Genomic DNA, 25,713 nt, shown 5'->3' on the forward strand with positions numbered 1-25,713 from the left:
TCTGTGTGTCCTGAACCGGCGGGGACCGAGGGCTGCGCCTGGGCCGCAGGCTCCAGCGCCGAGCGCTGCCCGGGGCCGTTACTGCCCGTGGCGGGACGGAGCGGCCGCCCAGCGCCCGACGTTATCGCGAATAACTCGTCTCTCTCCGGCCCGCGCTCTCCGGTCGCCGCCGGCCCCGCCAAGGCCGTGACGCCATTTCCCCGCAGTGCGCTATGACATCGCCGTGAGGATCGGTTGCGGGGGCGGGGCCTCGCTCTGCCCACGGCATTCCGGGCCGCGGGAACAACCGCGGGGGCCGCCCGAGCCCAGGCCGAGCCCAGGCCGCTGCCCCCGCCGGGGGTGTCGGGGCTGTTGGCGGGAACCCGGCGCGGCCGCCAGGGGGCGCGCGCGGCCGTCCCGGAGCGCCGGCCCCGCCCCTCGCGCCTGGCCCCGCCCCTCCCGCCGCGCACGTGCCCGTCCGGCCGCGCAGGGGGCGCTGGGGCCGCCCGCAGACGGGGGGGCGGCGCCGTGACGTCACGCACCGACGGCAGCGGCGGCCGCGGGCGCCCGCGCACCGTGAGGTCATCGCGCGGCGCGGCCCGGCCCGGCCCCAGCGGCCGCCGCCGGCGGGGGAGGGGCAGCGGCGGCGGCAGCAGCATGGCCGAGGCGGCCGCGGCGGAGGAGGTGGCGGAGGAGGCGCCGCCGTCGCCGCCGTCGTCCGCCGCCGTCGCCGCCGTCGTCGCCGCGGGTGGGCGCGTGGCTGCCGGTGCTGGTGGAGCAGATGGTGAACGACACGCTGGTGGTCACGCTGAGCTGCGGGGAGCGCCGCTTCACCGGCGTCCTGCTCGACTGCACCAAGAAGTACGGGCTGGGGGACCGCGGCCGCGGCGGGGGGCGCGCCGGCAGCGGGGCGGGGGGAGCGGGCCCGGCCGGGGGTCGGAGGCCCCGCGCTGCCCCCGCGGCTCTCGCCCTTTGTTCGCCCGGGGCGGCCCGGCCCGGCGGGAACAAAGCGTCCGGGGGTGGGGAGCGGGGCCCGGTCCGGCGGGGCCGGCCGTCCCGGTACCGTCCCGCTGCTGCCGGAGCCGGTGCAGGCGGGGCTGGGGGAGGCAGGGCCGCCCGGGCCCCTCCGTGCCGGGCTCCGGCCTGGGCCCGCGGGCGCTCCGAGGGCGGGCGGCGGGGCCGGTGCCCCGGCAAGGCCCGGCGGGGGGGAGGCCGCAGCCTGGCCGCGTTTGGCTTTTTCTTCCCCTTTTCTCCCCTCCGTCGCCAGCGGCCACGAAGCGGGTCCGACCGGTCCCTGGAGCCGCCCTGCCGCCGTGTCACACCCCCCCCTCGAGCCCCGCAACCCCCCTGGCCGCGGCCGTGGTCTCGGGCGGATCGTGGAGCATCTTCCCTCCGGTTCGCTGCTTTGCCGCGACAGCAGCAGACGGACCCGGCGGGGCCGGGGGCCCCTCCGAGACCGGCGGAGGCGCCTCTGGAAGGGATCCGCGGGCGCGGCGGCGCGTTAGCCCCACGCGAAACGAGCTTTGCCAGCGCCGGGGGGTGGCCCTGCCGCAGCCGGGCCGCTGTCCCCGCGCTGGGCAGGCTCAGCCGGGGTTTGGGGTCGGTCTGCTCGAGGGACGGTCGGGTTAGTGCTGGGACGGGCCACAGGCAGCTTCACCTCTCTTAATTCTTCTCCAAAGATGTATGAAGCAAGACTTCTGAACCTAATTTTCAGAGTTTATTTAGTTTCGCAGGGCTCTTCCGGAAAATTGGAGCCAGATTTTCAAAAGTATTCAGGCATCTAAACTCTATTAAGAGTCTATAAAGCCGCTCGGTGTCTGGTTCCAGGCGGAGCAGCGAGCAGGAGGCTGATACAGCTGCAGCTCTTTCCACCTTTTCACATTCCATCGTCTTCCTCCTTCCTGACAACATGCGCTGTTTTCACCTGGTTTTTTTTCCACTAACATTTCTCCGTGATTTTTGTCTTCTTTTTGCCCCCTCTGCCCCCCGTGGATCCAAGGAACCACCCGACGGGTTTTCTCCCAGGCTTTAAGGCGCTTCTGGGGCCGGTGGCCGGTGATGCCGATCTCTGCCGCGGCAGGAGGCGGCGGACGGCCCGCGCCCGCGGGAGCAGGGACTTCTCTCCAGGGGTTGGTGCTCATTCGGCTGCTGTCCCGGAGACCTGCGGCCTGGCCGGGGCTGCCTGCGCCGGCAGTGGGGCTGCGGGAGCAGCATCCCGCTTTATGACTCGAAGTGGAACAGGGAGGGCAGAACAAAGGGGTTGGGGATGTGTTTTACCCCATGAGCAGGATAAGTGCCCCCATCTCCTCCCACCCGCCCCAGGAATGATCAGGCTTGTCTGTGGCGAAAGGTGAGCCTTCGCACAGGCCCGCCTGCCTTGAGCTCACTCAGGGATGGGATTGCTGCTCCCTCTCGTTGCCTTCAAAAAAACAAAAACCTTTGAGCCGGCCAGTTTTCTGGCCCGCTGGCACAGTAGGGCTGCTTCAGGTACAGACATGGGAGGAAGAGCAGTCCGGCTTCTGAGCGCCACCTGGCACTGTGTTTTAATCCTCTTTTCAGCCGCGATGGAGCGGGACCACATCCCGCCTCTCTCCAGGAGCCCTGGGTAGAGAGCTCAGCTCCCACCAGCCTCCTGCAGCCCTGGGGGAGAGCCTCTCCCCGCTTCGGGTGTTGTGTGGAGCAGCTGCTGGGGCCGTGTCCTGTCCGCAGTGGTCCCGACCACCAGCTGGCCCCTGGTGACCACAGCGAGCCCGTGACATGGTTGTCGACAGGTGGCTGGAGAGCCCCGGCCTCTGGCTGGGCCACAGGAAGGAAATGTCATAGGCCAGGCGAGTGCCCAGCTCCGGGGGGACCTCAGTGACTTCGGGTGAGCATGAGGGATAGCCTGAGCGCTGCTTCTGCGCTGCAGCAGCCGTAAATTTGGGATGTGGAGGGAAGAAGAGCTCATGCTCGTCATGTTAGCAGCAGAGTGCAGGAGTCGGCCTGCTGGTGGTTGGAAGGCAAAGGTTGAGACGTGTCCCCAAGGCCGCAGGAATTTGTCAGCTTGGTGCAGCTTTGAAGGCCCCAAAGCAGCGATGTGGCACAGCGGTTTCCCCTCCCGCTCCCTGTTCCCCGCCGATGGGACGGTCTCTGGCTGCCCAGAGCGGGGCTGTGGGCAGCGGGACAGGCCTGGCAGGAGGGGAGCAACCAGAGGGGATTGTTTTACCTGGACAAAAAGAGAGGGGGACCCCAAGAGAGGGAAAGCCTCTATGGTGGCTCTTTGGCTTTTTCTGTTTTAAACTGGTGTTAGCGTTACGTAGAGGTTGAGTCTCTGTTTCTCCTGAAGGGCAGCGGGTGGCACAGGGAGCTGAGCAGGAGCCGGCCTGGATGCCAAGTGCGCAGGCAGCCAGGAGATCCCTTCTGTCCAGGCCCCACCCGCCGGACTCCCGTTATTTTAGCTGCAAAGAAGCAGGCACAGGTTTGAACCCGAAACCGCCTGCCCGGGTTTGCGGGGGCTCGGCCTGCAGGCAGCTTGCGTGGGAAGCGGGAGTGGCTGCGGGCAGGAGCCAGCCTGCCTGCAGCCTGCCTGCAGCCTGCCTGCAGCCTGCCTGCAGCCTGCCTGCAGCCTGCCTGCAGCCTGCCTGCAGCCTGCCTGCAGCCTGCCTGCAGCCTGCCTGCAGCCTGCCTGCAGCCTGCCTGCAGCCTGCCTGCAGCCTGCCTGCAGCCTGCCTGCAGCCTGCCTGCAGCCTGCCTGCAGCCTGCCTGCAGCCTGCCTGCAGCCTGCCTGCAGCCTGCCTGCAGCCTGCCTGCAGCCTGCCTGCAGCCTGCCTGCAGCCTGCCTGCAGCCTGCCTGCAGCCTGCCTGCAGCCTGCCTTCTCCTTCTCCCCTGCGTGCCGGTGAGCGTGCCTGCCTCCAGCCTTTCCCCTGTGCCTTTGGGAGCAGTGGGATGTAGTTAAAAATGCATGCCTGACTTTTCCAACAGCTGTGGAATTATTTGAAGAAAAGTGGTTATTGGCTTCCTACAGGCATCCCTTTCTGCCCGCAGCCTCGATAGCGTATGCAGCAAGCACCAGTACTTATTACCGGGTGACTGGTGGTTATTTTCTTCTAATAAATTCACTCTTCTACAGTAAGCTACGTAGCATCCATGCTTATGAGATTTAAATGCATTTTGACTGCAGTTAAAGTGTGTTTTGAGAACAAGACTTGACAATTTCCTTGCAACGGAACTTATAATTAGTTGGTTTTTAATTATGCATGAGGATAAACTGGAGGATGATGTCTTCTGTTCCAAGCAGAGGTTGGGTTTAGGTAACTTAGTCCTTTTGGCTACATCTGCCCCAGAAAGGGAGATTATAAGCAGGGTGAAATCACTTTCTGCACGATCTCCTGATGCCTGTAACATCTGCACATGCACTCACGCCCCAAACTCGGGCACCTTCATCTCCGTTGAATCGGTTCAGGTACACAGAATCAAGAGTGACAGAGAGCAGAGTGAAGAAATACATTAACTACACCCACATCTGTGCAAAAAAAGTGGGGGGGATGTAGGGAAAGCTTGTGAAACTATTTCTCCTTGTGGTAAAAGTGAGCTGCTCCTGGAAAGTGAAGTGTGTCAGATGAAACATTCCTTGTTCTGCAGTGGGTGGAAAGACACCGGAGCTAAATCCTCTTAGAAGGAGCCGTGCTTGCGTGGAAGGCGGCTCTGGGCTGGCTGCGGGGGCAGTGCTGGGGGTGCAGGCAGGGCCGGGGGTGCGGGCAGTCCCTGGTGTTCCCGTGGCTGGAGGAGCCCGGAGGAGCTCGGCCTGTCAGTGTGTCCCTGCCAGTGGGCCGGAGGGATAGAGAAACTGAAAGCAGCCCTGGGCGGTGGCAGTCGTTGGCTCCTGCTGGCGCTGGGCGATACGGTGATGAGATAAGGGGTGTCTGTGCCTGCCCTCTCTGGGGCTGTTTTCCTGCCCCCCCATGATGGAGAGGTAGGGCTGGGGAGCACATAATGGCACGGGGGGGACGGCGGGACTGCCCTTGCCTCCGCCCAGGACTGGTGTGGTAGGCAGCCTGGGAAAGGGATGACTCCTCGGCAAAACCGCTCTCTTGGCCTTCAGAGACGCTTCCAGGATGAAGGAAGAGACCTGGAGGCCCCTCGGGAGCAAGCACGTCCATCGGCCCCCGCCCTGGCTGCCCTGGGGTGCGGGGCACCCGTGTGGGGCCCGCACGGGCTCCCGCTCTCCTGGCCGGAGAGCCGTGGGGCCATGGCCCCCCCTGACAGAGCCGCTGCCTGGGCCTGTGGAAGCCGCTGCTGTTGAAAATGGGCCTTGAGGTGCTTTGCTGTCCAGGGTGGCAGGCTGCGAGCCCTCGGACAAGGCAGGTGGTGGGTTTTCTCTCAGACCGCTGGTGCTGCTGCATCTTTTGGCCGAGGAGCTGCTGAATCCGCACAGGGCGATGATTGTGTCTGGGTGAGGAGTCCCTGCTGCGAGGGGCTCTTCCTCACCATCTTTTCCTTGTATTTCTGTGGCAAGCCTAAAATGGCAGGACCCCAGCCTCATGGGCTTCTGCTTAAAATGGCTTAACAGCCACGGTGCTGCTCTGAAGGGCGAGCTGGGCTGTTTCAGACCTAGCAGGGTTGTGACGTGCTAATACGGTAACTTCACAAGCATAAATCATCCCAGGGAGTGAACCTCTGAGTGCTTCGCTTCTGCCAAGCGAGGAGCTTCGTGCCGCGCCGGATCCTGGGGAAGGAAGCGGGTTTGTTGGACCTGCCTGCTCGCTCGCTGCTCCCCGCAGCCTGGCTCCGAGCAGGCAGGATCCGGGCTCGCCCGCGGGAGCAGAGGGAGCTGGGCTCGTGTCCACATGACGAGCAGACTTGCACAGTTCTCTGGTATGACCAGATTATACAGTCTCATTGCATAAAATAACCAAAATTTATAGCCAGGCCTTCGGAAATGATATCACTGTCAGTTGTTTTATGAATGATGCTGACTTCTTTGTTTGGCTGTACAAACTGTACTTGTGTTCTCCTTGTTGTTTGAAAAACACCTACCTTCTCAGTTGTCTGTGTTTAAAAAAAAACCTCTTAGAACAAAAGCATTTTGTTCCAAATTATGTGGTTTCAACAGCCTAATCCTCTTGACTGGCTAGCATTCGAACTGGGAGCTTCCCAGTTGAACTAAGCTGTCATCTGAATACCAAGTTCTTGCACTCTTACTCTTTGAATAATGGGGAAGGACTTTCCAGAGTCCAGATAACTCATTGGGTCTTCTTATTTCAGAGAAGGGCAGTGACTTGGTACCAGAATCAGATTAATTACTGCTTGCTTTGTTTATGCAAGCTGTATTTTCAAACTAGGTGGATGCAAATCAGGTGAGAGAGAGACAGTCTGTAGTTGTCTGTGGAAAGGAGAATGGAGCCAGTGGGTTAGAGCTTACCAGGGGACCAGGTTCCCCCTTCTCCTGTGCCCTCCTTGAACAGCCCTGCTGGTTTTTGTCTCTGACTGGGATGGTTGTGACCTTTGCTAACGCTGCTGGTGCTCCGGGGAAGGAGACGGCTCCTCGCCGGTGCCTGGCGAGGGGCAGTGGCGGTTTTAGGGTCCTTCCTCCCGCAGAGCGGCGTGGCCCGAGCGCAGGGCTGGGGAGGGGGGAGCTCCTCTCCCGCGGCCAACCCGCAGCGGTGACTCTGTGCTTCTCTTGGTGAGGGGATGTGCGAGTGAGTGGACGCCTTCAGCTTGTCTTTGGTGCCCTTCTGTGTCACGGTTGCCAGAGTCCTTCTCTTCAATGCCAAGAAGCTCCTCCCTTGCTAGTGGTTGGAAGGAATATGATGTCTAGTGAGGAGGGGAGCGGGGAGTGTAACATCCTCAGTTAAAACTAGTGTTTGGTCTTTAACTGTTCTTCATCTCTTTCTGGCTTCTTCATGGCTCACCTGTACAGCATTTTGTTATTAAAAAAGCTGAAACACGTCCCTGACAGTGCACTCTCGACAGAAGTGTCTCTGGAAAGCCAAGACAGCGAGCATTGCCCGCTCTGAGTCAGTGTTTCAGGGCAAATATTTGTCCAGGTGCTGTGTTAGCATAATATTTCTAATGTCAGGCCAAGGGCATAAGTTCTGGTGCAGAAACCCAGAGATACGAGTCGCGGTAGTGAGTTTCAGTGTTTGAGAGGGTTTGCTTTTGCCAATACAGCTGCAAGATATTGTATCCAGACTTTGGCAGCCTGTAACGAGACTCGGCACTGAACAACAGTGATCATCATTCTTAACCTTGCTATTCTGAAGTAGCAGTGTATTCCTTATTTTAACAAATAAAGTCACATGTGGAGAGACCGGGGGCAGAGGAGCAGAGCTGTGTGCTGGTGAACTTGTGGCTTGAACGTGCAAGTTGCCCACCTGAGTCAAGATGCTCAGATTTTCAATAAGAAGCTGAAAAATCAGCCATGCAAATACAGCGTGAAGAAAGGAAGTTTAATAGCTCCCAGCAGGCTTGTGTAATCCATATCACAGCGTTCCTTGTGGCTTCACCAGCCTGCTGATAAAATAAACTGCTTTGCCTGATAAAATTTCTTAGAGTAAAACTTTGTGCAAATTGCTCATGGAAATAGAGTTTTTGGTCGCCATGCCTTTTCTGGCAGGAGAGTAGGACACCTTTCCTAAATTTTGAGATGCTGTTATTTTTTTCAGTGGCAGAATTGGCTGCCTTGTCTTAAAAGTCAAGGGAAAATGTTGCATTCTTGGTATATTGAAGTTGTGGGAGGGGGGTTGCTGGTTGGTTGGTTGTTTTTAAATAAACTAACATGTTAATTTTGTGCAGTCTCCCCAGGGAAGCAACTTTCAAACATCCTTACCCTTTGTCTCTTTCCCTCCCTGTCCTCTCGCCCTGTTTTAGGTCCGGATTGTTCTGCCTCCCGTCCTCCTTTCCCAAGCACGAGGACCCTCCTGCTGACGCTGTCGCTAACGGAGTTGCTGATGGCAGAGATGCTGTGCCGGGCAAGACGGAGCCGCAGCCCGCTGCAGAAAAGCCTCCCAAGGGGAACGGTGATGAGCAAGTACCCCCCCTCCTGCCTCCCCCGCCACCTGGCAGCCTCCCTCCTTACCCCCCTTACTTCGAGGGAGCCCCCTTTCCCCGCCCGCTGTGGCTGCGGCACACTTACAACCAGTGGGTTCCTCAGCCGCCGCCACGGACTATAAAGAGGACGAGGAGGCGTTTGTCGCGGAATAGAGACCCGGGAAGGCTCATCATGAGCACGATCAGGCTGCGGCCGAGGCAGGTGCTCTGTGAGAAGTGTAAAAACACTCTGAACCCCGAGGATGCCAACCCAGCCAGGCAGAGTTCTAAAACCAGGAGGAAGCTGAGCATTCAGGACAAAGAGCAGAAAAAGCACAGTGACTCCGACTATGTGGAGAAAAGGAACAAAAGAGAGAAGAGAGAGGATGACAAGTTTTCTGGGGAACTAGTGCATCGAACGCCAGTTATAAAAATATCCTACAGTACTCCACAGGGGAAGGGCGAAGTTGTAAAAATCCCGTCCCGGGTTCACGGCTCAGTCAAACCGTTTTGTCCGGAGCGAATATTGCAGAACGGAGGGGAGGACCAAGAGGAGACCAGAGACTCTGAACGCTGTCGAGAAACCAAATGTTTAATGGACAAGTCAGCAGGCAGCCAGCTTGCTTCCATTCCAAAACTGAAGCTCACGCGGCCGGTGCATTCCAGTGCGGATGTCCCACCCCCAAAGATACGGCTGAAGCCCCATCGCATAAATGATGGTCAGAGTGTTTCAATTTATAAGGCAGAACTGATTGATGAAATCAACGTCCTTCAGAACAGCAGGGAGTCCAACCCAGGCGCGTTTTACAATGATGAATCCACAGACAGAAATTTAGCTGAGATATCTTCAGGGAGTTCAGGTGAAGACGATGATTTTAAAAGATTTCCCCAGGGTAAAGATGGACATGATAACTTGGCTTTCCTTATGAATTATCGTAAAAGAAAAGCAGATTCTTCTAGTTTATCAGTGTGTAGTAACGACAGTCTAGACGAATCCAAGTCTTCTAGTTCAGAAGTGACATCACCAGAAATGTGTGACTTTTTGCCTGGTGATGATGCATCCGTCTCTTCATCTTCAAAAGATGAGCGTAAAATTGTGCCGCCACTGACAGTCAGACTGCACACCCAGAGCGTGTCCAAATGCGTCACAGAAGATGGAAGAACTGTTTCAGTGGGGGATATTGTTTGGGGTAAGATTCATGGGTTTCCATGGTGGCCAGCACGTGTTCTTGACATAAACCTTAGCCAGAAGGAAAATGGGGAACCTTCATGGCGAGAAGCTAAAGTATCATGGTTTGGTTCTCCAACGACTTCATTCTTATCTGTTTCAAAACTCTCTCCTTTCTCTGAGTTTTTCAAACTGAGATTTAATCGCAAGAAGAAAGGGATGTATCGGAAAGCTATCACGGAAGCTGCAAAGGCAGTAGAGCATCTGACTCCAGAAATAAGAGATCTCTTAACACAGTTTGAGACATAATTTTGCCTCCAGTATCAGGTGAGTGCTTGCTGGACTAACGCTTCCCATGAAAAACCTCCTTGTGCTTTTTAATCTGCATTCCGCTGTGTGTTTGCATTTGCTTCTCCATGAAAACCGAGGTTGATGGGTGTTAAATGCCTCGCTGTTAGCGGCTGGCGGTGGTTTCAGAGGTGAGAGGAACCTTTAGTTCCAAACCTTGGGGGGGACCATGGGAATAGGAGCCCCCACTCGTGGGGGAGTACAAAGCAGATATGAGGGAGCAAGTGTCGCTTGTTCAGAGAGCTGATAAAATTGTAGCCCTGTGTTAGGCCATTTATTGCTAGAATGTGGTGAGTGTTGAGGATACTCTGTGTCAAAACTAATCCTGTGTGGCTGGAGGACTAAATAGCTCCTCGGCTTTCTTTGAAACATTTTTTGGTTCAAAGAATAAAAGTCTTCTTGGAACTGAGATTATATGTATCATATCTAGGTTCAGATGCCCAGCAGTTCCCCATAACAGTTGAGGGCCCTTGGAGGCCCTTTGCTCTCCTGCAGTTTCTCTGACCCCTCTGGCGTCGATTTCTGGATTTTTTATGAAAGCACTTTCTTTATGGATCTTCAAAACAATTGTACCAAAAACTGTCTTTAACTGGGGAACAATTTTTCAATATTTCTCGTAGCACTTGTGGCTGAAATCTGGGTGTATTGCTGGGGAATGGCCCAGGTCATCACATTAAGTTCTTTTGGGCTTCACTTGCAGCCTCTTTGTCTGAGGAGGTGGGGGTGGGACATGAGGTGGGAACGTAAACGTGGGAGATGACTCATTGCCTCCATGTTTTGCTTTTACTGGTTGCAAGCATGGAGGATGGGACTCCCTTTCTCATCAAACAGTCAAAACTTTGCCCAGGCGCCTAAAAATACAGGATGTGGTGTGTCTGGAATAGAAATACCGTCTGTTACAGTTGATGCTGCCTCGGACGCTGCCCTCCGTGAAGTCCATGGGAAAAATTCAGCAGCTCGAATAAGATCTAGAATTGTTTCACAACCTCCCAGTCACCACTATCTAGACAAGACCTCACCTGTGATGCGATTAAACAAGGGGAGGGCTTAACTTTCTGACTGAAAACCATAACTGATCATTACGGAGAGTCTTCTTGTTGAAGGTTTTGCTTTATACAGTGTGATTCATTATGTCGCCCCCTAAATATTTCTGCTCTTCTTCACACCAAGGACTGTGTGTGCACCAGCCAGTACTACTCCTGCTCGAGACGCTCTGTGCTTCTCTGAGCTGTTGTAGTGAGTGGGACTGTGGGGGTCAGTCCTGTGTCATCCTGAGGGGATGTACCCTCTGTCATGATGGCACTTCACCACCTTCTTGAGGGTGATGAAGGACTTCCTTTGCTTGAGTTGTTACTCCGTCTCGGCAAGCCTGGCTGGAGTAAGTAATCAGAGGGTGGCATATTCATCTTGTGTGCCCAAGGTGTCCGGATGACTGGGCACTCGAGGGAGTGAAAATGTAGAACTGCAGTGGCAGCATTTAAGCTTCATCCTTGATCTTGCCCCTTCAAATGCTGCTTAACTCTGGCTGAAGACTTTGTTCTATCAGGAGTGTTTGGATTGGACCCAAAGTCCTATTAGCTGGGTCTGGAGTATAAATAAACCTGATGCTCAGTATACGCTGTCCTCGCTGGGGAAGGAGCCGTGCTCGGAATCTGTTGCCCCCGTCCCGACAGTCTGTGTGTAAGGAGCAGCAGGGCTGGCTCGGCCTCGGGCTGGCCGCGGCGGTCAGGCCGTGCGCCGCAGGGGAGCCGGGGGCCACGAGCAGCTCAGAGGCCAGGCCTGGAACCCGAGAGGGGAGGATGTCTGCCCAGTCCCGCCTCAGCCGAAGGAAAGCGCTGCCTGTGTCACTGGTGGGAGCACTGCGGGTGTGCTGGTGGTAGCGCTGGGGGCAAGGCCTCCGGGAGGAAAGGAAGCACTTGCTCTGGAGGAGACCTGCGCTGCTGCAGAGACAGCGGGCACCTGAGCAGAAGGGCTGGAGCAGGTCTGTAAGCTGGGGGAAAGAAGAACATGTTGAGAGTGAGAAGGAAATGGTGGATGTCCTGGATTAGACCAGACCCTCCCTTCCCTCTGCACGCTTCGGCCAAGGCTCTGCGCGTGTGTATGGCTACGTAGGTGCGTTTAACACATCTCGCCGTGTCATCGGCCTCCTGCAGCTGGCTTTCCACGGGTGATTTTCTGCCTTACATGTGCCTAAGGTGAGCTGCCAGCACAGCCTGCCTGTCTGGAGATGACGTGATGTTGGATAAACAACTGCAGTTGCTCCAGACCAGAAAAGCAGAACAAAACAACTTCCCGTGTTCCACGTGTCACACTTAGTTAGATTAATGATTAGACCAGCATGTCTAGTGTTTTGGTACCTCAATTGTAAACCAGCTCGTTATTGTGGAGATTTGCCCTGTACCTAGTTCTATTCAGGAGGACTGAATTTTACTGCTTTCCCTGAATTTCCCTAAGGTAGAACTGAAATGTTTCCATCAGTTGCTCACCAACTGCTCTTTCCTGAAGAGTGTAACTTAAGTTTTCACTGATGTTTGCAGTTGCTGAGTCCCAGGACCACGATGACACTTGAGCTGCAGTTAAATATCTGAAAGCTTTGAGGCCTTTCAAGGCAGTACAGCCTTACATCAGTTAAAGCAGTTTCGAAGAGCAGGCATCTGGCTGGTCATACTGCGCGTTGCCAGTGTACAATCTGCCGTGCTGCGGCTTCACCAGCAGCTGCACGAGGGCTCGTTATCGCTGACACAGACCAAGAGCAGGAGCCCAGGAGGTGCCTTCTGCGGCTGCGCTTTGCTAATGCCACTGCTGCTGATCCTGAGCACAGCAGAAGTTTGTGGCTGTTGACACTTTCTGTTGTGAAACTTTCTGTCTCCTTACACGTGATGCTATTCTGCAAAGCGTGGAGGGCAGTCACTGGAAAAAATGTACATTTCAGGTGATTTGTGGATCCATATAAAACTGGAAGGAGTTGGATTTTATCTTTTTTTTAAAGTTGGGTTGGAAAAGCTGGTATGATCACTTCGATGTTTTTACCATTTTGTCCTTATACTTTTTTTTGCAAAGAAAATACTATCGTTAGCTGACTAGTAAAACAAGGTTTCTGGAAAAACAACAGACAAGACTAGCAACCTGTAGAAGTCAAATTTGTAAGAACTCTTGATTTGGAGTAGTACCAGGAGAAGAGTGCCCACTCAGCATCTTCTCTTGCCACTTTGCAGCTTCTGCTTGTGTCCCCCGTATGGCCAGGTGCTGCCCGTGCTGCCCGCGTTCCGGAGGTGCCTGTGCTGGGGCTGGGTGCTGGGTGAGCTACTCTTGCCGCCTGGTTTTAAAGCACCAGACACTGTCCCACCTCCACTCCTCGCGCTTTTATGACTGCAGGCCTCTGTTATTGGCAGAAGGTGGCCGTGTCCAGGGCCGAGCTCTGGCAGTGCCGGGGTAATGGGCAGCGTTACGTCCCACAGATCCTGACCTGGTAGGCCGGGCCCCCGTGCCGTGTTGGCAGCCCCGTCCCGCGGGGTGGGAGCTGGGGTGAGCCCTCGCCGTGGCTGCCCGGAGGACAGCGGTCGCCCCAGAGCGGAGGACGGTTGCCGTTCTGTTAAGGACAGCCCGTCCCAGGGCCGGGAAGTGGGAGCGAGGCCGCGGCGTCGCCTGCGGGGCGCTGAGCACGGGTCTCAGCCGCGGCAGTGGGCCCTCGTGTAGGACTTGCCCCGAGAGCCGGACCGGCGGGCTTTGGCCCTCCAGCCTCGGCTTTTTTCTTGGAAATAAGGAAATCTCTTGTGCTTTTGCATTTTGCTTTCCGTTCGCTTCCACGATAACGTCATATTTAAACTTGCAGCTGCGTAAATGTCAGATTCCTTCAGCCACCCAATGGCCCTTTGCTGTCTTTCACAGGGGTGAGCACCCCAGCTTATTTCTGGTTTTCTCAGAGCAGGTTTCTGGCGTACGCGTGTTCCACCGCCGCAGAGGTGCCATTGAAGGGCATACGATGGTTGGGGAGGGGGGTCACCCCCACGCAGGGCGGGGACGGTGGAGATGAGCTCGACTCTGCAGTGGGCTGGGGCACAGCGGGGAAGGAGACCCGTGCTCCCCACGGCCGCCCTGTCCCTGCTCCAGGGAGCGCCTCGTGCCATGGGATGGGGCTTTCCCCCGAGCCCGCGGTGCCCTGGGCCCGCTGCCTGGCAGGAGCGTTGGTCCCCGCAGGCGCGGGGCCACAGCAGGCTCAGCACCTCCCGCAGTGCTCAGTGTCTTCTGCTCCCTCCTCCTCCCGAGTGGCTCCTCAGGACAGATCTCCCCTCCCTGCCCACAGCCCTTTCACAGAGTAGAACCTTTTAGAAAAACTGCTTGTAGATTTTCATACACCTCTCTGCACGAGACTAGTTTACAATATGTATATTCATTTGCTTTTTCAGTCTGGAAAAATCCTTTACTCTTCCTCCCTCTCTTTATCCCCCCTACCCCCAAGCTGTGGCTGTGGAACCATTAAACTTAAAAATACTGGCTTTTGGGGGTTTTCATTTTACTATTAGCTTAATAGACCCTTAGTATCAGTACGTTCAGCCATTCATCACAAAAAGCACGCTGCTACCATGTACAGCAGAATCAAAGCTTATTGCATACTTGCTATATATAGTAAGCTCTAACGTAAAATTTGGAACGCTGGGTTATGACTTCACCTTCAAAGATGTTCAGGGCTTTGTATGTGCATGTAGCCAGGACTGCTTGCCAGCAGTTTATGAAGCAACATAAATCACTCTTCTTTTTCCTTTTACTTCTTCTCTCCTGTTCTACCAGTGGCACAAAAAGGTTATATAACTTTATATAAAGTTGTGGTGGTTGCCGTGATAGCTAAATTTTTAAAAACACCTGCCTGGTTATGTGAAATATTTCAGCCCAGAAGATGAATGCTTGAGATTTTTCCTGGCGTGGTTTCTAGATGGTTCAGTCAAGTAAAACCAAGCATCCAACTTAATTACTGTTTCTCAGTCTTCCTCCAAGCAGCTTGGAGTCAGCGTCTCTGCATATTAATACAAAGTAGAAGAACGAGTCTAAAATAGACTGCATCGCATATTTGTGTGCCCCAGCGCGGGGTGTCTGGGGCTGCACGTCTGGTGCCATCCTGCTGGTCTCCCTCTTCCCGAAAGCGCTTCCACATTTGCCTTGTGACCGCTGTGGCAGCAGTTGGAAACATCCAGATCCGCACTGCTGCTTCTCCCCGCTCGTGCCATCTGTTGCCCCTCTCTCCCTCCGCGCTCTGCTCCCGGGTGTGTTTTTTGGAAATGCCAGCAGGCCGTGCATTGTGCTATTTCTAACTGCAGACGAGCTGCGCAGATGCCCGAGAAGGCGATCTGCTTACGTGAGCTGTAACTTCAGCCGCCAAAGGAGATTTGTATCAGCCGAAGGGCTTAACAACTCCCTTGGAAGCACGGCAAGCTGCGCCCAGAACTGAGGGTCTCCAGGCCCCACCTGGAGCTTTAGGCATCTGCTGGTTGGGCTAGGCGAGCGTGCCGGGGGCGAGCGTCCTGTGCTCAGTGCCAGTCAGAGCCGTGCGGGAGCAGGTCTGGGCCGGGGGCTCGGCGCTTCCAGTGGAGCCGCTTCCCGCGGAGGCAGGGACGGGCTGTGAGGCCACCGGAGCTGCCTGGACAAAGCGCCTGGAAACTGGTTTTTCTGAGAACTTGTACAGGTCATCTGAAAATGAGATTTCCATAGCCTTTCCTGCATTGCGTTTATTGAGTCCTTTCCTCTGTAAACTCAGAGTGGCTGCAGTTCCCCTTTTCACCCCGGGCAGGGCAAGTTCCGCGGGGTGGGACCAAGCGGCGCTGGTCAGCCCAGGGGGCAAGGCCCTTCCTGAGGGAGCCCTCTTCCCTCTCTGGGAGAGGCTGGGGAGCTTGGCCCCTTCTGCTGCAAGTAGACAGGTTATTTGCAAAGTGTTGAGCACCTTCAGGTTGCACGTACAAAGGCTGCTTTGGGCCCAGAAGGAACGGGGGGTGTTTGGAAACCTGGGTAGAGGTCTGTGTAGAGGAGGGCGCTTGTTCCTCCGGAGGAGAGGAACAAGATGTTCATGCAGTAGCCGTGTGCTGTTAATGCGGCTGCTCGGCTGGGGAGGAGCCCTGCTGACTCAACTGGGTGACACTTTAACACTGAGCTGTGAAAGGTAGGACTTTGCACCCCAGAATCGACCTGGAGACGCTTAAATGTTGGAAAGCTTGCAAACTGTTGGTTTTCAGCCTGGATACTTCCCCTAAGTACCCATCACTGCCGCTGGGATCGAGCTCAGCTGTGGGCTGAGTGGCAAACGTCCGCCTGGTCAAAGACTTAAGGAAGCAGCTGCATGCTGGGGTCCTGAAAACTAGATGAGGATGGGCTGGTGCCTGGTTTATTTTTTTTAAATCTGCTGGATGCACATTTTGCACACTGTATGTACCTTTACAGAATATATGGGCTTTGCATTAGCTAGCTGATGAACTCTTGCCCATCCTGAGATCGTGTCCATCTGAAATAGGCTTCTGGTGCCCAGCAGTGATGACAGAGATGGGGTTTAACACCTCGACTTCGGGTGCGCTTGTGCTCTTCATGCCTGCAGTCCCTGCACCGCGGATCTCCAGCTCTTCTATCAGTCAGAAAGTGCCCTCCTGCTTCTCCTGGTGCCGTCTGTGCTCCGGCACAGCGTGGGACCTTGCCAAGCTCACGGCCAGCGGCGTCGCTCTGCCGGGGAGCGCTGGGCCAGCCCCGGTGCCGCGGGCAGCAGAAGGGCCCTGGTGCTCCGGTCCCTGCAGCCGCAGCGCAGAGCGAGGGCCCGTGTGCGGCTGCTCTGCCCGCGCTCCCCGAGCGGGAGGTCACCAGCGCTCCCCGGCGTCCTGTGCCCGAGCCGTCCCGCACCGCCCCCACCAGCTGCCCTGCCTTAGCCGTGTCCATCTCCTGGTCACTGGGGATGTGTCTCTGGAAGGGAGGAGCAGGGTGTCTTTTTAATGAAGGCTTTTTTTCATTAAGTTAATATCTGAAAGAGTGAAGCTTTTAACTGACATACCCATTGCTGTTTAATCTGTATTAGATCCTTGCTATTGTTGCATCAGACACTTTTTTTTTTATAAAGCATATTGCCTGTGTGCTCTCTGTGGCTCAAGAAATCAATTGTAGCAAAAGTGCTGGTGTAACTTCCCTTACGAATGATGACTTGCTCTATTTTGATTCAAGCCAACAGCTTGAGCCTTTTCTTCATGCAGAAAGCAACCCTTTCCAAAAGCAGAAAACCCTCAAACCTGATAGAGGATTTTTCAGGGAGATGCTCAGGTGATGGGGTTTAAATTGGAGAACATAGCTGCCAGCCTGTTCGAGTCAGCTGGATGCTGATGCCTTGGGAGTCGGAGATGGTTCCAAAGCCCTGTCCAGCAGGTGGGGGCTCCCAGCAGCCATCCAGTAACATCCCCCCCCCACCGCAGCCCTACCTCCCGCCGGAGGAGGCCCGGGAAGGAGGGACTCTCCTGAACTGTGGCCAGCAGCAGCCTCTGCCCTTCCACAGGCACCTGGGGCTCTTCAGCAGGTTCCACCTCCAAGAACCCAGCCCTGGCAGAGCCGGTCGGCTGCCTGTCAGAGGGGCTCAGGGTCCCCTGGGCCCCGTGTCCCCTCCCCAGGGCTGGGGAAGACACAACCACTTGATCCTCCCGAGCTTGAGCCAGGGCTGCCTCGCTGCCCTCTGTCCGAAAAGGAGTTATTTGGTATGCTCAGTTACAGCCTGCTGTTAATTGTGATACAGTTAGAAATTATTCCTCAAAATAAGCCACTTCTTGCTGCCATGGCTTCCCAACCCGCTGGGACGTGCAGGGTAAGCAGGGCTTATGCCGCTTGCCGGGCTGGGACGGGAGAGGGTTTCAGTGCTCCAGGGAAACCTTTCGCCTGAAGGAGGTGGGCCCCGAGCTCCGGCTCGGCCGCACATGTGTGTGTCTTAATCCTGACCTGGAGCTGGTCTGTGAGCATCGGCTGGCAGCAGCAGAGCAGCCGGGGACACGCAGGAACTCCCCCTCGTGCTGCACCTCGCTCTCACAGGGGCAGGAGGGGGTGCGGGGGTGTCCTGTGCTTGTGCCTCGACCCACCAGGGCAAACGAGTCCCCCGAGCGGGTGAGAGCTGGGTCCTGGCACATCCACACCCTTGGGATGCAGGGATCTCAAAGACACATCAGCTTCCTGCACTCAGCTGCAGCGGTTAAATCTGAATTTGTGAATGGCTTTATTTGATCCAAAACTTCTTCTTTTTTTCTGTTATGAATAAGCGCTTGGCTTCGGGAGAGCTTTCTTGGCTTTCTTTTCCACGTGCAGCTTAGCGCGGTGGCTGCGGGTCACGCCGTTGTCCTGAGTCAGTCGGTCTGTTATGTGTTAGTTACTCATACGTGTATCGAGGCCACCGCCATGCCCAGAATGTAGTGTTTAAGCCGCTGCTCCATCTTGGAGATTTCTTTTTTTTAGCAGAAACCTCTGTATTTTTCCAGCGACAGAGTGAGACCGTATGAGAGACAGTGGCTGTGTTGCTCCTCTTGAACACACGTTGAGAGCTCCTGGGCCTGCTCAGGAGGGTGCTTAGAACAGACACCTGGGCTGTGTGGGGCAGCCTCTGCCCCTCGCCCAGCCTGGGCTGCGGAGCCCTGTGCTTCCCGGCCGGGGACGACTGCCCGTGGGCACATGGAGCTGGGCAGGCTGGACAGGTTTCCACGTTGCAGGACGTGGAGCATCAGCTGTTCTAGAACAGTTTGCCATCTGCTCCCCTGAGGAGAGAATCCCCCATCTTTGCCCCCAGGTCATCCTGGTGAGCAGCTGCAGCTCGGCCTCATCCCCGTCCCTGCGACAGGGCAGTGTCTGCCCTTGCAGCAAGGCCTTCCCTGGGAGGTTGTTTGGCTTCAGGCTTCTGCTTCGCTTCCTTCCTCCAGGTGTGAAAATCACAAACAATACAACTGGCCTGAGGGCTTACTGTTACCTCCTCAACAAAAAAATGCATTTTTTTTCCTGTTTAGACCAAATATTCTCAGTCTGTAATCTGTCTTCAAAGGGTCAGCTTTCTGCAAAAACCATTTGAGGGGTATTCTGCCCAGTCCATGGACTCACTGAGTTGGGAGGTGTAAGATAATAAGCCTGCAAGTGAGCTTGTTGTGTGTTCTTGGAAATCTTGCCATGCATCTCAAGGCAAATGAATAGATTCTCCCGCAAGATTAAGTATAAATTTGTACTGTGCCAACTATAGGTAATAGAGCCTTGTTGTGAGACATCCCAGTTTCTCAGGAGCGGCGTGATTCTGCTGAATGCTGAAGGAGTTTATGAACCCGGTCGCAGTCCCTCTCTGGAATACAGGTTTTCGGGTAGATGTTTGTGGTGCGTTGAATCAGCTCTTTGAAGTCTCAATTGTATGGGCCATACCGAGGATCGTTCTGGATGCTGAGTCTGGGCAAATCGCTGTCGCTTTTGGTTCCGTGCCCGCAGAAGAGGTGCTGCTGCGTTTTCAGCAGTGCTGGAAATGTGATCATCTTCCTGTGTTCCCTGTTGGTGCTCTTGGCTGACTCTCCTCTGTATTTGCAAGTCACAAACCTCAGCTGTGAGGGGTTTCTAAAGGTCTTTGAGCTTTTGCTTCGTAGCATCCATCCTGTTTGTCAGGAACACGGCTTTGAGCCTGTGGTTCTGACTGGGCCGCCTTGGCTGATTTGGCGAGGATGTGTGTTAGGGCTGGTCAGACTCTTGCACTGGATCAAACTGTGTTTGAAGTGTGGTGCAGCGGTGCTTTTGCAGTTGAAAAGTGTAAGCGTAGATCTCCGTGCTGTTTTTTCATTCATTTCTGCATCACTGAGTTGTTTCACGTGTATTCTGGTTTCTTGACTTGATCTTGAAGACAAGTGGGTCCTCCCTTCGAACTCTTTCAAGGCTTCCACTCCGTAACCTGACTTAGAGGGCCGGTGCAAGTACCTCTTGCGTGCAGGGATGAGGACGTTACGTGCTCCAGGATGGGGACTTCTTGTCTTCCCGAGTTTTTCGATGGACGGGCCCATCCCTCTCCAGTAGCTGTGTCTCTCCAAGCCTGGCGGGATGACAGCAGTGTAGCCTGTCATGCTTGGGTAGCTTTGGCACCCTTTGGAGGCTGCCATTTGGAGTGTGTGGTTTTGCACTTCTGGACGCAGCGCAAGCGTCTCCCATGCTCTTCCCACCCGAGGGCTGCTCAGCCGTGGTCGGGTGTGCTCGGATGCAGCCGCCTTCGGGGGCTGCCTGGTCCTGGGAGAGCCACAGGCTGTCCCGTGACCCGCGGTGCTTCTGCGGCCTGGAACGAGCAGAGTTCGGGGTGGGCAGGGGAGCCTGGGGCGGGGGGTCCAGGGGAAGGGGGGTGTCATTCAGAGGGAGGTGGTGACGTGGCTGCTCTGTCTCTTCATGAACACGTGACCGGGCACTGCGGCAGCGGTCGGTGTCTTGAGCAGCTCCAGGTACTTGGAAAAGCTTCTGTACGGCTTTGCTCTCAAGGGGAAAATAATCCTATTTTATAGATTGTGTTTGAAAAGTGGAGGCAGATGTTCCTCACGTGGCTCTCTCTGTAGGGACTCGTGGCAGATTAACCTACAGTAACCCACCCCGAACCGGGACTTAAAAGTCTTTAAGCCAGAGACTGAAGATTTATTATCGTCACTGAAATTTATATCACCTCTCTCCTGGAGCAAATTCCCACTCTTTGGGTTTGTTAACTTGAGGAGTTTCTTCCAAAGCTGTAGCTGCTGCTGTTTCTGCCTGCTGGGCCAGCTGGGAGCAGAGGAATTCCCGGCTATATTTAGAGGAGACCCGGAGCATATGCCTCGCCGATAATGCCGGTCCGTGCCGTGCCGCCTGCAGTAACCTCTCCCTCTTTCACTTTCTTCAAGGTAACGGAAGATAAGAGCACAGCTGTTCTTCTAGAGGGTCACGAAGTCTGTAAACATCCTGACATGCTCCCCAGGAGAATCTGGAGGTTGCCGTGTGCGTGGCAGGAGGACGAGTTTCCTCGTCAGATTGCACTGCTTTTCATCTGGGACAGGTGACAGGCACCGGGACTTGGCATTAGGTGGCTCTTCTGGGCTGAGCCTGGCGGGAGAGTCTTGAGGATATCTTACCCTAGAGTGAGACTCTGACGAGTCGTACGGCAGTGAACTAGGAGAACAGCAAAAACCACAACTCGGAATGTATTTATTACTTAAAACTTAGCTATTCTTGATAAAATCCAAAAATTTACTGCTGCTGCTTATTTTACTTACAGATTTCACACACTTGTTAATTTTAAAGCTACCAAACTGTACTCTGAGAAATGTAATTGGAGCAGGACATGCAATAGAACGAAATCATTGTAGTGTCTTAAGTACAATGGACTCACTTTTGTGTCTATTAAAACTTGGAAAATGTGCAACACAGAACTATGTGGCTGTCCTTGCCTGTGCTAAAGCTTTGTCCTGGCGCTCAGTGCAGAGCTGAGCCATTCGGTGTTCTCAGGTACGTGGAGCACCGCTCGCCCGGTGGCGGGGGTGGGTGTGTGTCCTGAGCCTCTGGGGCCGGGCTGGCTCACGCTGCGCGCAGAGGTCGGTGGTTAGCCCCGTGCCTCCAGCAGTTAACGTTTGGAATGGACTTTCGTGCTCGCACCTAGCCAACGAGGGTAGTTTAAGGCCCTGTGAACACGTGTTGTTGGACAGGAAGGATTTTCATCTTCTCATGTGGCCAGAAATGATTAGCGGCCTTTAAAAACCAGAAAGCCTAGAGCTTTTGTACCAAATTTAGAGTACAAATGGTTTACAAACTAAAGAGACCTCCTACAGACAAGCTTCTGAAACGCTATCAGTTTGGTTTTGCGATAGTCTAGCTTCCTCTTGGATTCCTTCAGTCTAGAAACATTAATTTGTGGTTAATCTGATGTTGGAGAAAACAGTTCAGAGCTGTCCCTGCTAGGTTAAATGTTGTCTGCGTGTAGAAGTGGCCGTCGAGCTCCAGGATCGTTGCAGGTTCTGCTTCCTGTTTGTTCGTACCCCGTTGCAGCAAACACTGATGAACTATTGTCGAATTCCAAGAACAAGCAGATCACAAAATGTACAAGCTGGCGTTGGCCCGGTTCGTGCTGGCTCGTACTGTGGTCTTGTGAATGTCAGCAAGAGAGGTCAGAGCTTCCCTTTTCTGTTTAACAAGAGAGTTTAACAGGAAGAGTTCAGCACCAAAAAGCCCCTTCTGCCGAGCCTCAGGAGGAGCACACGATGAGTCAAATGTGTTTCCCTCAGAACAGTTGGAAGGCTGTGGTGTGAAGCACGCAGACCGGAGCGCAGTGCTGAAGGAGGACATCTGTCTCCCAAGACCGATTTTGGCCACCTCTGCAAACAAATCAATAAGCTTCCTGTTTTCCAAAAATAAGTGTAAGAAGGACAGCAGTATATAGGGAAGGGATGTGCTCTGCACCTTGTGTAAAGCCTTTGTGCAGCAGCTGTTTACCTGGGCACCCGCTGCGCCCATCTCCGGCGCAGAGGGCACGGCTGGCAAAGGTGCTCTTGTGCAGCGCGCGCCTGCTCGCCGAGAAAACAGTCCTGCCTTTCTTAGCCCCTGTCTGTCCATCTTCAGCAGTTTCTTTGTGGGTTTTTCTTTTCTAGCATCTTCTCGAGCTAGGCCTCGGGTTAGCTGATGGCTCTGTGAGGTAGTTTCTGTGTTTTCTGCTTACACAGTTCTTTATTGTACAAAATCCTGCCAAAAAGTGGTGCCAAGCTTTCTGGCCGTAGTATTACAGCAGTTAGCTGAAGGATGTTACAAGCAGCCTTCTGTTCATTTAAAAAATAAAATTAAAGGCAAAACAAAACTAACGAAGCCCCCGCTCCCCTGCGCTCGGGAAAGGCGCTTGTCTGCTCCCCCCTCAGCCAAGGGCTGCTCCTGCCTGCGCGGGAAGGGCTGCGCCGTGGTTGACAGGGGTGCCAAGAGCAGCAGGCGAGGCCTGGCCGCTGTCCCCAGGAGGCTCGCAGATGTCACCCGAGCCCCGCCAACAGGCAGAAACGTCCCGAGGACCAGGCGTTCAGTCTGCTGGGCGTGAGGAGCCTCACGGAGCCCCGCGCTCGGGGCCGCTGGTGGTCTCTAGGCCTGGAAGGGAGGCGGGTTGGGAGGGGAAGCGCGAGCCCAGCGCCTGTCTGCCGCCGGGCGCGTGCCCCAGGACGGAGCTGTTCGAGAGGGGGTGTCCCAGAGTTTTTTCCCCACAATCCTTTGGCTCTGCAGTACGACTCTGGCCTGCCAGATGTTCAGCTGCACAGTGGAAACCTGTCTGCCCTAACGGTCGCCGTCAGCTTGTGGCCTCAGAGCAGCGGTGGCCGCATCCCTCCAGAACCCCCCGGTGTTCCCTCGCAGGTTGCTGTGTCCTGCCAGGCCCCGTCCCCCAGGGGCAGCTCCCGCCGCCCTCGCAGCCGGGCGTGGGACGTTCCCACGCCGCCGGGCCCTCGGAAAGCAAACAGTGGGCTGAGACTGCCTGAGGCTCCTCGCCAGCGCCCAGAGGGGGAAAATACCCGTGTGCGCCCTCGCCAGGTCCTGTGTCGGCTCTGGGGGGTTCCAGGAGCTGGTTTGGTGCCGTTTTCTGCCGGGAGGGCTGGGGAGGGACCCTCCGCCAAAGAGGATGGGGGGTGGCACGTGCTGGGACTCCTTTTGTGCCAGTCACCCTTGTGACGGCCGATGAGCGTGGTCAGCACAGCTCAAAGGGTGAAGCAGTGAGTGGAATTTAGGCACTGCAGGTGAGTCACTGGATTTTTGCCACGTTACTAAGAAGCGCCACGGAGTTTCCGTAAAAACACGATAGCAGATAAGATGGTGCTTAGGGGGCATGTGAGTGGATGGGACGCTGGGGGCCTGCTCTGAGCGGGCTGGGTTTAAACACCAGCTTCAAACAGTGCCCTGAGAAAAAGCACAGCTCTGGATCTGCACCTGGGAGCTGAAGAAGCTGGCTCGCTTCACTTCAGTGAAAAGATGATTCTTTGGTTTTGGCAAGGCTTAAAGCAAAAATACTGTAACAAATTGCATTTTTTACCTCCACTGTAACGCAGATAAATGAAAATAATTTCTCAGCAAATGCAAGAGCATAAACCAAGAGCACTGTGATGCTTCATTTCCTAACTGATTTTTAAAAGCTGATACAGAGGTTTCTAAATGTCATTTTTAATAATGCAAAGTTTGAATGCCTTACTTTAGTCTTTTATTCTGTCAGAGGATAAGCTCTGTTGGGTTAAAACCTACACAGCAATGTTCAGGGATAGCAAGTGGTCTTCAGTATTCTCTGTCATCGGTTCAGTACTACCCACTGAACGTCGTTAGCAGATTCCTGTGTGCCGTGAAACTTCACATTTTGTTCCAGTTTTAAGGTTTCCTTCCTTATACTTCGAAAACTTATGCATGGCTTTAGGAAACGGTGGGCTACCTTCAGTCCATTTCAACTCTAGTTACACGCAAGGCTTATTACAGTCTCCGCTGCTCTGCACTGTGGTTTTGGAGGTTTCCTCCTGAGCCCGACAGCTGCGCCTCAGCGCACGCAGCTGATCTCCAAATGCAAGCCCTGCAGAGTCTGAGGGTGCTTTTCACGGGGGGGAGTCAGTATTTTATTCTGACGTTATTCAAACCAATACTGAACCTATCAGTGTTTTTTGTAACAAGGCATTTTGCTGATATTCTGAACGTATAGACTAAGTTCTGTGCGTATAACCCACATCCCTTTTCCTTGGCCTGATGTCTGACGTGCCCTGAGCAGGTTTCTGTGCCGAAAGCCCCCCCAGCGCCCTGTGGTCCCCGGCTCCCCCCACCCCAGGCGGCCACTGCCTGCTGGCACTCCTGCCCTCCCCAGGGGAAACGGTGTTTTCTGCAACTGGAGAGGGAGTCTGGTTGTTTCTGCTCAAAAGCATGAGTTCTCACCAAATTTTTGTATCCTTATCTTTTCTGACTTACTAAGTTTACTCAAAGGAGCTGGCAGTGTAGGTGGCCTGACTTAATGGTTTGTGTTGCTCGGTGAGCCGTGGGCTGAGTCAGAGCTGCCAGTGGCAGTGGCAGTGCCCTTCCCTGGAGCGGGGGTTGCCCTCGGGGAGAGGGCCAGGAGAGGGCCGGCAGGGAGCCACAGCTCCCCGAGCGCTGCCCTTCGTTACCTGGGCTGGCACTGATCCCTTGGGAAGTGCAGCTGTACGGCCGGGTGGGGGGTACCCCAAGGACAGGGCCCCTTGCGGGCCGGCTTAGCTAAGGGGAGGGGTGTATTGCTGGGCGAGCGTTGGGATTGTGGCACTATTTAAGCATGCGCTATTTAAATAGCCTTTTGCTCTATGCTAGTGAAGCCATCCGAGTGACTTACAGAATAACAAAGCCCACAGTTTTGATTCCGCCAGGGACCCCAAGGCATCGATGAGATTTTTACAGGTTGCTTTCTTGTGGCTGATAGTGCAGTGCCCATCCCACGCTGGCACGGGCTGGCGGAGCTGCTGGAGCTTTAGGGATGTCCCCACACCTCCCTGAAAAAACCTCGTACAGCAGAACAGCCTTAAAAATTAAGAAAAAATGGTGTTTGGAAGAGCAGGCTCTGGTTCTGCAGCCACGCGGGCAGTGCTGGGGGGGGACTGGGTGCTGCCTGCAGGAAACCTTCCCACTGGCCTTGGCTTTTGTGGGGCAACTTTGGGGTTTCTCAGGCTTTTACACTGACCTGAAGTAAACGCTTCTTGTAATTTGACTTTGTGAGAGTTCAGCTTTCTTCCTGACCTAGTGTTGAATAGGGGAGAAGGCATTGTAAAGGGCGTGGGGTGAAAATCCATTTCTCAAACAACTTTGTTGTTCGTGATGGGCTGTCGGGCTGCGCTCAGGGAGCGGATTCTCAGCGACTGGCAACAGTGTCCTTCAGTTTGTTGGTTTTGACTGTTTCTCCTCACTTCTCCTTTCCTGATTAAGCTATGGCCGGTAAGAATATTGCCATCTCAAAACGTTTTAACCATGCTGATGCTGCGTTTTAGAGGCTGTGACAATGTTAACTGGAGCAGCAGCAGCACCGACAGAACAAACAAGCTCTCGGCGATCGTGGCTGTTGGGGGGAGCAGGGGGAGGAGAAGACAGGACCCAGACCTGCCCCCAGCGCTGGGATCCCTCGGCCTGCAGCAAACGGACGTGTCTCGGGGACTGGTCACGTCTGTGCGTGGCCACTGGTCCCCTGGTGCTCGCAGCCCATGGCACGCGGGCATGGGGGCTGTGGCCT

At 55.0% G+C, this 25,713-nt stretch overlaps 1 protein-coding gene across 1 annotated transcript in view; it reads left to right on the forward strand.

Moving 5' to 3' along the window:
• Positions 1-636: 636 nt before the first annotated feature.
• The window catches only part of PWWP2B (PWWP domain containing 2B), a 53,598-nt gene continuing 28,521 nt past the window's right edge, over positions 637-25,713 (forward strand). The window contains exons 1-3 of the mRNA XM_074908022.1: positions 637-674; positions 718-840; positions 7,829-9,482. Of these exons, the coding sequence (XP_074764123.1) occupies positions 637-674; positions 718-840; positions 7,829-9,464 (1,797 nt within the window). The 3' untranslated portion in view covers positions 9,465-9,482. The remainder of the gene's footprint in view (positions 675-717; positions 841-7,828; positions 9,483-25,713) is intronic.

The sequence above is a fragment of the Athene noctua genome, chromosome 5 (genome assembly GCF_965140245.1).
Source record: "Athene noctua chromosome 5, bAthNoc1.hap1.1, whole genome shotgun sequence".
Lineage (NCBI taxonomy): Eukaryota > Metazoa > Chordata > Aves > Strigiformes > Strigidae > Athene > Athene noctua.